The sequence below is a fragment of the Lissotriton helveticus genome, chromosome 8 (genome assembly GCF_964261635.1).
Source record: "Lissotriton helveticus chromosome 8, aLisHel1.1, whole genome shotgun sequence".
In the NCBI taxonomy this organism is placed as follows: Eukaryota; Metazoa; Chordata; class Amphibia; order Caudata; family Salamandridae; genus Lissotriton; species Lissotriton helveticus.
Genome location: NC_136069.1, coordinates 336,563,522 through 336,576,432, shown reverse-complemented (window position 1 = coordinate 336,576,432; position 12,911 = coordinate 336,563,522). Strand labels below are relative to the sequence as shown.

General features: G+C 47.4%; 1 protein-coding gene across 1 annotated transcript in view; it reads left to right on the top strand.

Annotated features, from left to right (window-relative positions):
• USP12 (ubiquitin specific peptidase 12) overlaps positions 1–12,911 on the top strand; it is a 401,704-nt gene that overhangs the window by 374,733 nt on the left and 14,060 nt on the right. Inside the window, exon 8 of the mRNA XM_078657114.1 lies at positions 9,821–9,899. Coding sequence (XP_078513240.1) covers positions 9,821–9,899 — 79 coding nt within the window. The remainder of the gene's footprint in view (positions 1–9,820; positions 9,900–12,911) is intronic.

Sequence of the window (12,911 nt, the reverse complement as noted above, 5' to 3'; positions counted from 1 at the left end):
CTGAAGCAGGCCTGCCTAGACATATATGCGACAAATCGAGCCCGCAGTGGCCCACCCAAATGCGTCCTTGGCCCACCCAATTAAAAATTTCTGGAGCCGGGCCTGCTCCACAGCCGCTGCCCCTCACCTTCATCTCTCGCTCGCAGAAAGTGTCTCTGGTCCGGGGAGGGCTGCACGGATGGCTGAAAATCCTGCTCGCCCTCCTCCTGGGGGTCCCGGGAAGCTGCCTCCTCCTCCTCCGTGGGCTCCTCTCCCAGCGCTGGGGCCGCACACCTTTTGCCCAGCAGCTTCTTGGCAGCCTCGTCCTGGCCCAGCTTTACAGTCATTGTGAGAAAGAGAGAGCATAGGCGTGAGCTGGGGCGGGTGACTGGGGTCAGGGCTGACAAGGGTTAGGAGTTGAGATTCCCTCAGAATCCAACCCAGACAAGTTCTGACGCGGGCTCTTCCCAACATGGTGGCCGTTGTTTGTGACAATCCCCGCCGCTCTCCCTGGCGGGCTGAGTGTAAGGACTGGGGTGCGGATGCAGAACTGGTGTGTCCACGGGCGTATCTAAACCCCGTCTGGGGAGTTAAGTCCCACAAGAAACGGGACAGCGCTGATGGGAAAGGCGCAGGGACGTGAAGCCTGGTGGCTACCATGGTGTGTGATGTCTAGCTGCTATTATGGCTCTGTGACGCACCCCCCAATGTCCCTGCTCCGCTCTAGCCCCTGACCCTATCACCGGGGAATGCCCGTCACCCCCCGACCCGTACTCACAAGGGCCCCGCGCTGGTCCTATTCAGGCAGGGGCGCAGCATGGCCCGGATTCCCGTCTCTGCACTCCCTCTCCGGGGCTCCCTATTTGAGCCTTCGCGAGCCCTCGGGTCCCTCAGCCACGGACCGGGACACGCTCTGCCCATCTCGGATGGCCCCTTGAGGGTTCCCCGCAAAAAAAGCAGAAGTGTTGAACAAGCAGCCCTTTGCAATCACCGGAGTCCTGCAGAATTAAAGGGAGGCAACCGCCGCTATTGCTGTTTCCTTTAAACCTTAAAACTTATGAATTCGGAGAGGGGGAGGGGTGGTGTACGGCACCCCCTATATAGTCGGAAATATAGGCGCTGCTGCCTTTCAAATTCGGCCTTATTTGTTCACGTGATCTGAATACAGTGTCTTCGGAGCGCGGCGGCGGCTCCTACAGTGTCAATCTTCCTGCGAGAAAAGGCCTCTGCGTTCCGCCGGCACCCCCAGCGCCTTCCATTTAATGCCCTTTCCTTCTTATTCAGCAACAAAAGTTGGGTTTGCTGCGCACACAGCGCTCGGCATTATTTTTGCAGTATTGGATTTTGTAACTGGCCCTGCTTCGCCGCTTTTTTTCATTGACTCCTAATTAAGCATTTTCCTCCCTATCAATAAACTGAGCCCTGGTGTTGGCCTGGTGAAAATGGCTGGCACATGGACAACCATCAAAGACACAAAAGCCAACACAGGACACGCGTCAGCGGCACAACATGGGCTTGTGTAAGTGGGCCATACATTAGTCGGTGCAGAGGAGGGCTTGGGGTTTAGATCTTGCTCAGAACCCTCACAGATAGTGTACATCTCATGCACGTAAAGCTCTGTGGTTCCACTCAGGAGAAGGAATGAGGCCCTTTCCTGCACAGAGGATCAGACGAGTCCACAGCGGTGCTCTTGTTTTCTTTGCTTTCGTGTGTTCATTGATCCTTGTTCTTTACATTTCTAATACAAACAAATGTGCATCTCTGCGATCTGCATTTATTTCAGAAGTCCGCGTGCTATACCGTGCTCCTCTGGCTCGAGCAATATAGGGCCACCGAGCTATATCATGTGCAAGTCAGCGTGTGTTCAAATACACATCTGGATTGGGAAGACATACGGACATATCAGTTTATTGATCTCTCGCAATCGTCTCATAAATACAAGTATATGCCCCACTACATACAACTTACAACGCCACACACACATATATATAGATTGGAAAGTGCGAATATGTGCATCTAATTAGTATTTGTGTAAATGCAATATATATATATATATATATATATATATATCAGCAATCTTCAAAACCTCCACCGCAGCGGCGAAATGAAGAGACGGACCCCACGGCTCGGCAAGGTAAGATTTATTGATGACCTTTCAACAGCGACACGTTTCGAGCATCAAGTGCTCTTGTTCACACACCAAGCACAGCGTTAACTCTCTTTTTTATATGCTTTTTTTTTAACATCAGTGTTCCACCTCTTTTATGAGTCACATGGTAATCAGCCATAAACATAGACAAAGTACTATCATCCACATTGATTTTGAACAGCAAAGCCATCGAAAATGTAACAATGTTTGTTTTCGCGAAACTAATTGCCTTAATACTAAGCCAGAAAAATATATTCACCCTCTGGCAGTACATAAACAACAAAAGGTGTTAGATGTAATATTTTGTACTGTCTGAATGCAGATTCTATGATAACATATTGAGACGATGCTGATTTGCGATATTGACAGCAGTAATCATAAAAAAGTATATTTTACAAATTTACAATTTATAAATAAATTAATTACAGGGACATATCTATTTTGAACCGCATGAATGCACAAGTAAAGGCAGTATTATTTAAAGCCACCCTTACGTTCATATATCCCAACCCAATGAATTGGATAAAAACATTTGATAGCTGTTGTTATACATAATATCGCAACAACCAATTGTTCTTACTCAAATCCAAATATGTATTTCATTCTTTCAAATCAACACCTTATGAAAATAATGACTGCTGAATCCAACGGTCATACATTGATTGCACTGGGACTATGAAACTGATATCACATGTGTATGTAAAAATAAGTGCCATTAAAAAAAAAAATATATATATATATATATATATATATATATATATATATATTCACACACACACGCACCCTTTTCAAAGGAAGTGAGTAGATGCGTGTTTCTATTTCAAATGGAGGGATCGGAGTTGTGTGGCGGTTTTCACCGAGCACAGACACACTCCTCTGTTCATGTGTCGGCCTCTGTTGCCGCTGCCAGTTTCTGATCCCGCCCGCATCATATATTGCTATAAATCAGCCCAGCCAGCATACGGCAAGTAAATCAAGTCCGAACTTCGGTACATGTAAATGTGACAGCTAACATAGCGTCAAAGCTGTAAATGATCGCTGTGGGGGTGCATTCATCTACATTACTGGGGCTGTACAGGGGACTCGAGGACAGACTGACAGACTGCCTTATCAACTGAGATAGAGCTTTCAAACCAGAACTTGAACCTGCGGAACTGTCATAATCAAATTAAAAACAGGCCAGACTGTCACATGTTTTGCTATACTGTGTGTGTAAATAAAATAAGGAGATAAATATGTAATATTTCAATGTTATGGCACATAAGCCTCGAATACATCAATGAACTATTGCATGAAAACCTTTTGTAAAAGGAAAAAAACAAATTTTGGTTTCTCATATATTTAAACCGATTCTCAGAAATATATATTGGAAAACAATCGATTTTAGATTGGTGTGAATATCTCAAGTTTTCTGTTTGAAGCAGACACAATGTGCTCAGCTCCGAGAACAGTTGAAAAGAGGTGTAATGAAAGAAAAGAAGCCGGGAATGAAAATATATATTTGAAGAAATTGATTTCTGCGTGGTGTAAATATTGCCAGTTTTCTGTTTGAAGCAGACACATTGTGGTGCAAGTGAAAGAAAACAAGCCGGAATGTGAACGCTGGCCGCTGACTGGCCGGCAGCGTTGTGGGGATGTGTCTTCGGTAAAAGAACTGAGCCTTCTTCAATCGCGGCATATGTTCATACGGCAATAAAACAGGAGATTTACAGCACCAGCCGGCCCCCGACAGCCTCGCACCCTTCTAGGAGTTACTGGAAATGATTTATCGCGCCAGGCCAGCCATTGTCACGCTGTTGAAATACCACGAAGAACCCGTACCATTAGAGCGCTCTCTTCACCGGCTCTCAAAGCGATTTACTTTACACCCGGCTCCAGGGCTCCGTGGTGCTGAACGCGCCTTCACATCCACCGAAAACAGAAATATATCTCGGGCCAGGAGTCCGCGGACAGTTTTTTATTATTTCAGCAATAACTCACTCCGTGGGAAACGCTGAGAGTATACTGCTATTGAAAACTGAAGCAATACAAGTACTTTACTATTAAAGCATAGCGTTTAAAATAAATAAAAAAAATTTTACAAATGAATTGGCGCAAATAAAGATTGAATTTGGGAAGAGAAGCTGTGCGAGCAACCAGACGTACACAATCAAACAAACGAATATCAGCGTTTTACAAACGCTGATATTATACTGAAATGAAAGAAATAGAAAAAACATCTATTTCTTTCATTTTGGTATATTCGCGGCACCCGCGGTTTACTTTTAAAATGTTACAAGTAAAGCGCGGGTGCCGCGATTATACTAAAATGGAAGAAATCTATGTTTTTTCTATTTCTTTCATTTTAGTATAATCGCGGCACCCGGGCTTTACTTGTAACATTAAAAGTAAAGCGCAGGTGCCGCGGTTATAGCCAAAGTAGCTCGCCACGACATGCTGCTTTCTCTTTTAGAGCCCGACCTACTGCTGTGGTAAAAGGTTCCTTATTTTCTTTATGGGGCCATCTGTTTCGCCCCATAAAGAAGATAAGAAACCTTTTACCGCAACAGTAAGTCAAGTAAGCCAGTCTGAAAAGGACGGGGCTAAAAGAGAAAAGAACGTCACTAGGACCTCTTCTCCAATGGCTGGCCACCGTTTAGCATGAACGGTGACGCCAGCCAATGGAAAAGAGGGGCGGGGCTTAACCTCGTTAGTGAAACTCACTCTATATCGTTAAATCTCGCCAGCTCGACTGCGCATGTGCGCAGTCTTTCGCAGGCCGACACCTAAAAAAGGGAGTTGTTTATATTAGTATTTTCTGTATGTTTTAGCATGAAAAACACTGTGATGTGGACTATAGGTAATTTGTGAGTTTACGTCTGGAGCTAACTGTTTAAAATGTGCTTAATGGATTTGAAGGTGATCTATTATGGTGTGATTTGTATTGACTTTTTTTTAAGTCTAGTGAGCTTTCACTGTAAGAATCAACTTTGAAATACAGAACTTTCTTCCTAAGTTGTTAAGGGAGAGAGCATTTTGCATTTTACTTACTAATGTAGCTGGGTGCTTCTCTCAATGCTAGCTTACCTGAACAGATATTGCATTCTCAATTTCCCAATCCACTCCATGTTTTCAGGATTTGATGATTTGCGACATCTGAAAGAGACACGTTAGTGATAGATTCCTTACCTTAGAATATCCCCAGGCGTCAGACTGGATCCGGAAATGTTTGCGTAGCAGTACCCTTGCGCGTCGGTAGGCTTCGTCTGCGGCTCCGCGTCCGTCGTCGGCGTCGTGGGCGCCGTGATGATGTCGTCGGAGTACTTGTACGACGCCTCCGCGTGCTGACGTCAGTTCTTCTTTTTTCTGCGCCAGCAGCGCAGATCCGGAAAAAGTGGTACCTTAGTCTTTTTTGACTAAACTTTTTGATCCCTTTTGAATTTTTCTTTTTCGAGTCTTGGACTCCGAACGGTGCCGATAGGGATGCCAGGTTTTAAACCCTGTGAGGACTGCGACCGACTGATGTTGGTTACCAACCCTCACCATCGGTGTCTTCACTGTCTCGGCGTCGACCACGACGACAAGACCTGTTCAGACTGCCGGGCCCTGACTTCGAAAGCTAAGCGGGAGCGGTCCCGCAAGCGACTCGAACTCCGGCAGTCGGCCCCGCGCCAGGAGAGGTCCCGGTCCGGACGGAGGTCGACGGACTGGGAGCGGAGCAATCGGAGCTCCGGGAGTCGACATCACTCCTCAGGGTCGAAGTCGTCAGGTAAGCACAAGAAGTCGAAGAGACGTGATCGCTCTTCCGACTCCCCCCGACGCTCGCACGACGCGGCCGGGGGTTCAGGTGGCACCACCCACGCGGCTCCGTCGGAGTCGCAGGCGTCGCGTCCGGTCCCATACCCTCCGGTCCCTGGGCCGCGCGCGACGCCGGAGTAGATCGAACGGTTCCTCATGGCCATGAGGTCCCTCACTCCCCCGGCGGGCTCCGTGGCGCCTTAGGGCCCAGCGGACCCGTCTGGGGGCACTTGGTCCAGGCCCGCTACAGGTTCGCCTGTAGATAGGAACGTGGGCAGACGCCACCGCCCGGCCCCGGGCGACCCTTGTTTCCTGTCCACCCACCCCACCCCTGAGAGCCTGGTGATCCAGGCCTCCAATTCCCAGACCGCATTCCCGTCGGCTCCGCCTGATGGGGAATCCAAGAGGTTTGAGCAATACGGTAAGAAGGTATTCTCCTCCCTAAGTCTGGGACTGCGGTCTTCCAACACCGCATGCCTCTTGGGCCGCTAGACCCACTCCCTGTGGGATAGGGTCGCGGAAATGCTGCCAGAATGCCCGTTGGAGGTACGGGCTAAACTCGGCCAAGCCCTTGTGGAAGGCCGAGATGCAGCACGTTATTCTATTCGGTGTGGACTGGATACCACCGACTCACTGGGCAGAGCGATGGCAACGACGGTGGTGATTCGTCGCCACGCCTGGTTGAGGTCCGCCAACTTCTCGGCTGATGTCCAGAATACACTCATGGACATGCCGTTTGATGGCCGTCTCCTTTTTGGCGACAAGGCAGACCATGCGCTTGAGCGCTTTAAGGACTCCAAGGCTACGGCCAAGTCCTTGGGGCTCTCGGCCCCCCGCCAGCAAACGGCTGCCTTTCGCGGCCAAGGAAGGGGTGTACCCACACGTTCTGCCAGCCACGCGCCGCAGGGTAATACCCAACGCGGTGGCGGCCGTGGAAACCGCCGTGGCAGCGGTCGGGGACAACGGCGAGGACAGTCTACACCTTCCTCCGCAGCATCCGCCTCAAAACCCTCCTAGTCCGTGCTTTCAGGCCCATGTGTCGCCAGTGGGGTGGCAGGGTTCGCCATCACCTCCTCCACTGGCGCACTGTCACATCGGACAGGTGGGTGCTGCAAATCGTCCGAAGGGACTACTCCCCCCCCCTTCGAAGCGTCCCCTCCAGCCATGCCACTGCAGAACCACCGTGTATCGGGGGATCATTTGTGACTTCTGCAGGAGGAAGTTATGGTCCTCTTGGCCAAGGGGGCATCGAGCGCGTTCCTGGGCCAGAAGTAGGGTGTGGTTGCTACTCCCACTACTTTTTGGTACCCAAGAAGGGCAAAGGGGGCCTACGCCCTATCTTGGGCCTACGGAACGTCAACGGTTTCCTCCGGAAGGAGAAGTTCAAAATGCTGACACTGGCTCAGGTCTTAGCTGCCCTGGACCCAGGAGACTGGATGGTAGCGTTGGACTTGCAGGACGCTTATTTCCACATCCCCGTTCTGCAGGCCCACCGGCGTTACCTGTGGTTCACGGTAGGCCACGAGCACTTTCAGTTTACCTTGCTCCCCTTCGGCCTTACCAGCGCCCCACGGGTGTTCACGAAGGTGATGGCAGTGGTCGCAGCTCATCTGCGCAGGTTAGGGGTTTCAGTCTTCCCCTACCTCGACGACTGGTTGTTGAAGGCGGGCTCGCCCCAAACAGTCGTCAGCCACCTCCAGACAACGGCAAACCTTCTGCACCTGCTGGGGTTTTCCATCAATGTGCCGAAGTCACACCTGTGCCCCTCTCAGAAGCTCCTCTTCATCGGAGCGGTTCTCGACTCGGCGCGGTTTCGGGTTTATCCTCCCGCAGGACATTTGCCAGGCAGCTACGTGGGCCTCGCTGCACACGTTTGCAAGACACTACTGCCTGGACAGTCAAGTCCGGAGGGTTGGCTTCTTTGGCCGTTCCGTCCTCCAGGATTTTCTGGTGTGATTATTGGTTTGCAGACCCACCACCGGGGTTGGTATTGCTGGGGTATCTATTCTAAGGTAAGGAATCTATCACTAACGTGTCTCTTTCAGATGCGCAAGTTACTACTTGTGTAACGATATATCTGTAAGAGACATTAGTTAGTGATAGATTCTTTACCGACCCACCCATCCTCCCCGTTCTGCGAACCGATATCTAGGGTTAAGGTCATCCCCTTTCAGGGCCCTAGTTTCAATGGCACCAGTGTTGGTTTTTAACATGGCTCTGCGCTTCTGGCGCGGAAAAGCTGTGTCTAAGAACTGACGTCAGCACGCGGAGGCGGCGTCTAAGTACTCCGACGACATCATCACAGCGCCCTGGATGCCGACGAAGGACGCGGAGACGCAGACGACGCCTAACGACGCGCAAGGGTGCTGCTACGCAAAAATTTCCGGATCCAGTCTGACGCCTGGGGATATTCTAAGGTAAGGAATCTATCACTAACTAATGTCTCTTACAGATATATCGTTACACAAGTAGTAACTTGTGCAACAGGCCAAGGTCACTACAATCTTGCCAGACAGTTTGAGACAGTCTTCCCTTTGATAAAGTGTGAATTTACTCTCTTTTAAACTTTTCCCAGGAGATATTTAGCTTTGGCTTTAATTTATTGCACCTGATTGTAAGTTTTGCCACATACCTATAGTGATCAACAAGAGGTGAGCAACCCAAAATACCCTTGAGGGCTTGGTGATTAGATAAAGGGGTATAGATGCCGTCAAGGGATTTATTCAATGAATAATTAGTGAATCAAATTAATTTCAAAGGATGTATTAATAATCCTTATAGGCAATTAATGCAGCAAAACAATAGATTAATTCCAACATATAACCTATATTCAATCAGAACATGTAGACGACATATAAACAACAAACACAAAGGTGTATTAGGAAAATAGAGTTTATCAAAGGAGATTTTTTTTAAACGGTCAATAAATTCATATATACAGATGAGAATAATACACAGAAATATATTTAGGGCTGTAGGTACACACATAAGTTAATTAATAAGTGACTCGACAGAACCTAAAAACACCTATCCCAAACTAGAATGAATAAAACAAAGTAGGGATGAGATGAAAGTCGACGTTTCGGTCTCTTAAATAACACTTTCTGAGACCATCTTCAGGACTGATGTCAATTATTGAACTGTATATAACCACATGTAATTTTAATTGCAATGCTAGAAGTCAAGCAACGTCTTCACTCGATCACGACCCCGCCATTAACGAAATCGTGATCGAGTGAAGACGTTGCTTGACTTCTAGCATTGCAATTAAGATTACATGTGGTTATATACAGTTCAATAATTGACATCAGTCCTGAAGATGGTCTCAGAAAGTGTTATTTAAGAGACCGAAACGTCGACTTTCATCTCATCCCTACTTTGTTTTATTCATTCTAGTTTGGGATAGGTGTTTTTAGGTTCTGTCGAGTCACTTATTAATTAACTTATGTGTGTACCTACAGCCCTAAATATATTTCTGTGTTATATTGTCATCTGTATATATGAATTTATTGACCGTTTAAAAAAATCTCCTTTGATAAACTCTATTTTCCTAATACACCTTTGTGTTTGTTGTTTATATGTAGTCTACATGTTCTGATTGAATATAGGTTATAGGTTGGAATTAATCTCTATTTTTTTGCTGCATTAATTGCCTGTAAGGATTATTAATACATCCTTTGAAATTAATTTGATTCACTAATTATTCATTGAATAAATCCCTTGACGGCATCTATACCCCTTTACATACCTATAGTGTCATTCTTTGTAAATGTAGTACTCCTTGGTCATTCATAATACATTGTTTTATGATTTCTAAGTTAATTAGGTTCAGCAGCACCAGTTATTTAGGATGCCTTCACGAAAAGTGATACAGGTAAAATAGCTAAAGTGTTTTTTCTTCTTTTTTTTTTACAGTGGTCCCAATCGAGGACATTATATTGCAATAGTAAAAAGTCATGATTTTTGGCTGCTGTTTGATGATGATATTGTAGAGGTAAGTTCTGTTGCTATTTTAGATATTCATATAAGATAATTCAAAACTTGACGCTACCAGCTGCAATGTGTTTTCTTCAAAGAACCTCTGCAATATTGATTTGTTTGCTCTATTGATACAGTGGGCCTCTTTAGATACAGCCTTCCTTTTTCAACGATTCTGTGAAAAAATAAACGTTTCTCGATTTGAAAATATTGAGAACAAAATATTGGCTATAGTATTTTCACAAGTGAAGACTATTTTAGTCATAATTTTGAAACCTAGATTACAAGCATTGACATTTTAAAATTGTTGTAAACCTCTTACATAGCATTCATGATTTATATTGAGTTGAGTTGGGATTTATAAAGCGCATAGCTACCCTAGGGCATCCCAGCGCTGATGACCATAGATCCATAGAGGAAGAGGGAAGGGAAGAATGAGGGTTTAGGGGAAGAGCCAGGTTTTCAATTGCTTCCGAAAGCTGAGGAGGTTATGTTCTCTCCTCAGAGCAGGTGGAAGGGAGTTCCACAGTTTTGGGGCGTTGTAGGAGAACAGGCTGCCGCCGGTTCTGGCCTTCCTTATCCTTGGAACGCTGGCGAGAGCGAGAGAGTCGGATCTTAATTGTTTGTTGGACTGATGCGGTTTCATCATAGGTCTCAGGATAGGGGGGCCTTTGTCGTGCATTATTCTGTGGGAGATGCACAGGGTCTTGAAAGTAACCCGCTCTTTCACTGGAAGCCAGTGGAGGCTTCTGAGAGCTGGTTTGGCCGAGCATCTCGCTTTAGTTCCAGTTAGGATTCTGGCAGCCGCGTTCTGGGCGCACTGCAGTCTATGAACCACTGAAGCTGGGGCCCCCAGATACAGGACGTTGGCATAGTCTAGTCTGGAGTTCACCAGCCCTTGCATCAGTAGTTTTCTTGAATGGGAGGGGATCAGGTGGAGAATCTTTCGGGACATCTTGATGAGGCCGAAACAGGTGCCTGCGGTTTTTCTGGCCTGAGTTTTAAAGCTAAGATCCTGGTCCAGCCAGATGCCAAGACTTTTAACTTCGGTCTTGGGGGTTGGAGGCGTTCCCATGCAAAGTGGCCAAGAGTGGGTTGTAGGGATCTTGTGTGGGTTTCCTAGGAGAAGTACCTCCGTTTTATCTCCGTTTAGTTTTAAACGGGATTCACACATCCACTGATACACTCTGTCTAGGCAGCAAGCCAAGTTATGTTTGCTATTGCTCGATTGGTTGAGAGAGACCACCAGCTGGGTGTCGTCGGCATACATTATTGTTTTGATGCCAAAGGGCGCAACAATGTCCTCTAGAGGGGACATGTAAATATTAATAAGCGTGGGGCTCAGGGAGGAACCCTGGGGAACCCCACACTGGAGTGGCTGGGCCTTGGACGTGGCGGAACCATCCGACACTTGGAAGGATCTTTCTTCCAGGAAGGATTTGATCCAAGCTAGGGCGGAGTCAGCGACTCCTATCAGACTTAGCCGGTGGACAAGGATTGCATGGTCCACCGTGTCGAAGGCGGCACTCAGGTCGAGGAGGATCACTGCCACTGATCCTCCTGCGTCCATGATGCTTCTAGCTTCTTCGACCACGGCTAACAGTGCGGTGTCTGTGCCTTGTCCAGTTCTGAACCCTGTCTGGGATTGGCGAAGCAGATGGTTGGCTTCCAGGAATTTAGAGAGTTGCTGGTTGGCCATACGTTCGGCGACTTTGCTGATGGCAGGAAGAAGCAATATGGGCCTGAAGTTGGTTGAATCCTTGGGATCTAGGTGAGTTTTTTTTAGGAGAGCCCTGACCGTGGCTTTCTTCCAATTGGCCGGTACCGAGCCTAATTTAAAGGAGGCATTGATGAGATTAGTGAGAGAGGGAGCTACCGTAGAGGCGACCAGTTTGAGCTTGCTGATGGGAGCTGGATCTGACGGGGAGCCACTTTTTACAGTTTGTAACATAGACAGAAACATCTCTGTGGTGATCTGGGGGAAAGTTCGTAGGCAGGGAGCCTCTGGGAGAGGGGGAGGATAAATGGGAGCTTGTGTGAAAGTGGGGGCCGGGAGCGAGGTCAGAATTTTGTCGATTTTTGAGGAGAAGAATACGGCCATCTGGTTGCATCTGGCGCCGTCCGGAGTGGGTAGGGGGTCTTGGATTTTGGTGAGGAGACGTACAATACGGTAAGTCTCTTTTGCCGAATTGGCCGCTGAGGCTATCTTTTTCTCAAAAAAGATGGCCTGTGTTGTTTTTTAGAGTTTTTATAGAGCTTGATGGAGGCTCTATACTCTATTTTACTTTCCAAAGTCCAGTTTTTTCTCCATAGGCGCTCTAGTCTTTTGCATTTATTTTTAAATCTCGTAGTTCCTGGGTGAACCAGGGAAATTTAGCGGATTTCCTGATAGATGGGAGAGATTTGAGTGGCAGGATTGTGTCTAGAGAATGGTTGATCCATTCGTGCAGTTGGACATCAGCTCTGGAGGGGTCTGGGTCCAGTACTGGCATGGTAGAAGAAAGTACTTGTGCCCAGGAGTTTATGTCCAAGTTTTTCCATGGGCGGGAGGGAGGTTGGGGGAGGGGTGTGTCCGGAGCATTAACTAAGAGCTTAAGTTTAAAAGGAACTAAAAAATGGTCTGACCAGGGGAGAGGGATGGGGGATTGTACTGACAGTCTAGTGAGGTTGGAGAATATGGGGTCCAACAGATGTCCTTTGATATGGGTAGGTACGTTGCTTTGTAGTTGTAGATTTATGGAGCCAAGGTCTGCTTTAAGATCCGCAGCGGGTTTGCTAGAGTGGTCGTCGAAGTGGAGATTTAAGTGTCCGAGGATCGTAAAGTTCGGGGATACGCAAGCGAGAGAGGAGATGGCATCAATTAGGGAGTTACTAAAGCGACGTACCGGTCCAGGTGGACGATATACTAGTATCCCGGATAGAGTAGACGAAGGAGGCCGGTGGATGGAAAAATTGACATTTTGGCAGTCTAAAATGGGACTTTCTTTAAACTGGCAGGACAGGTAGTCACGATATATAATCGCTAAAC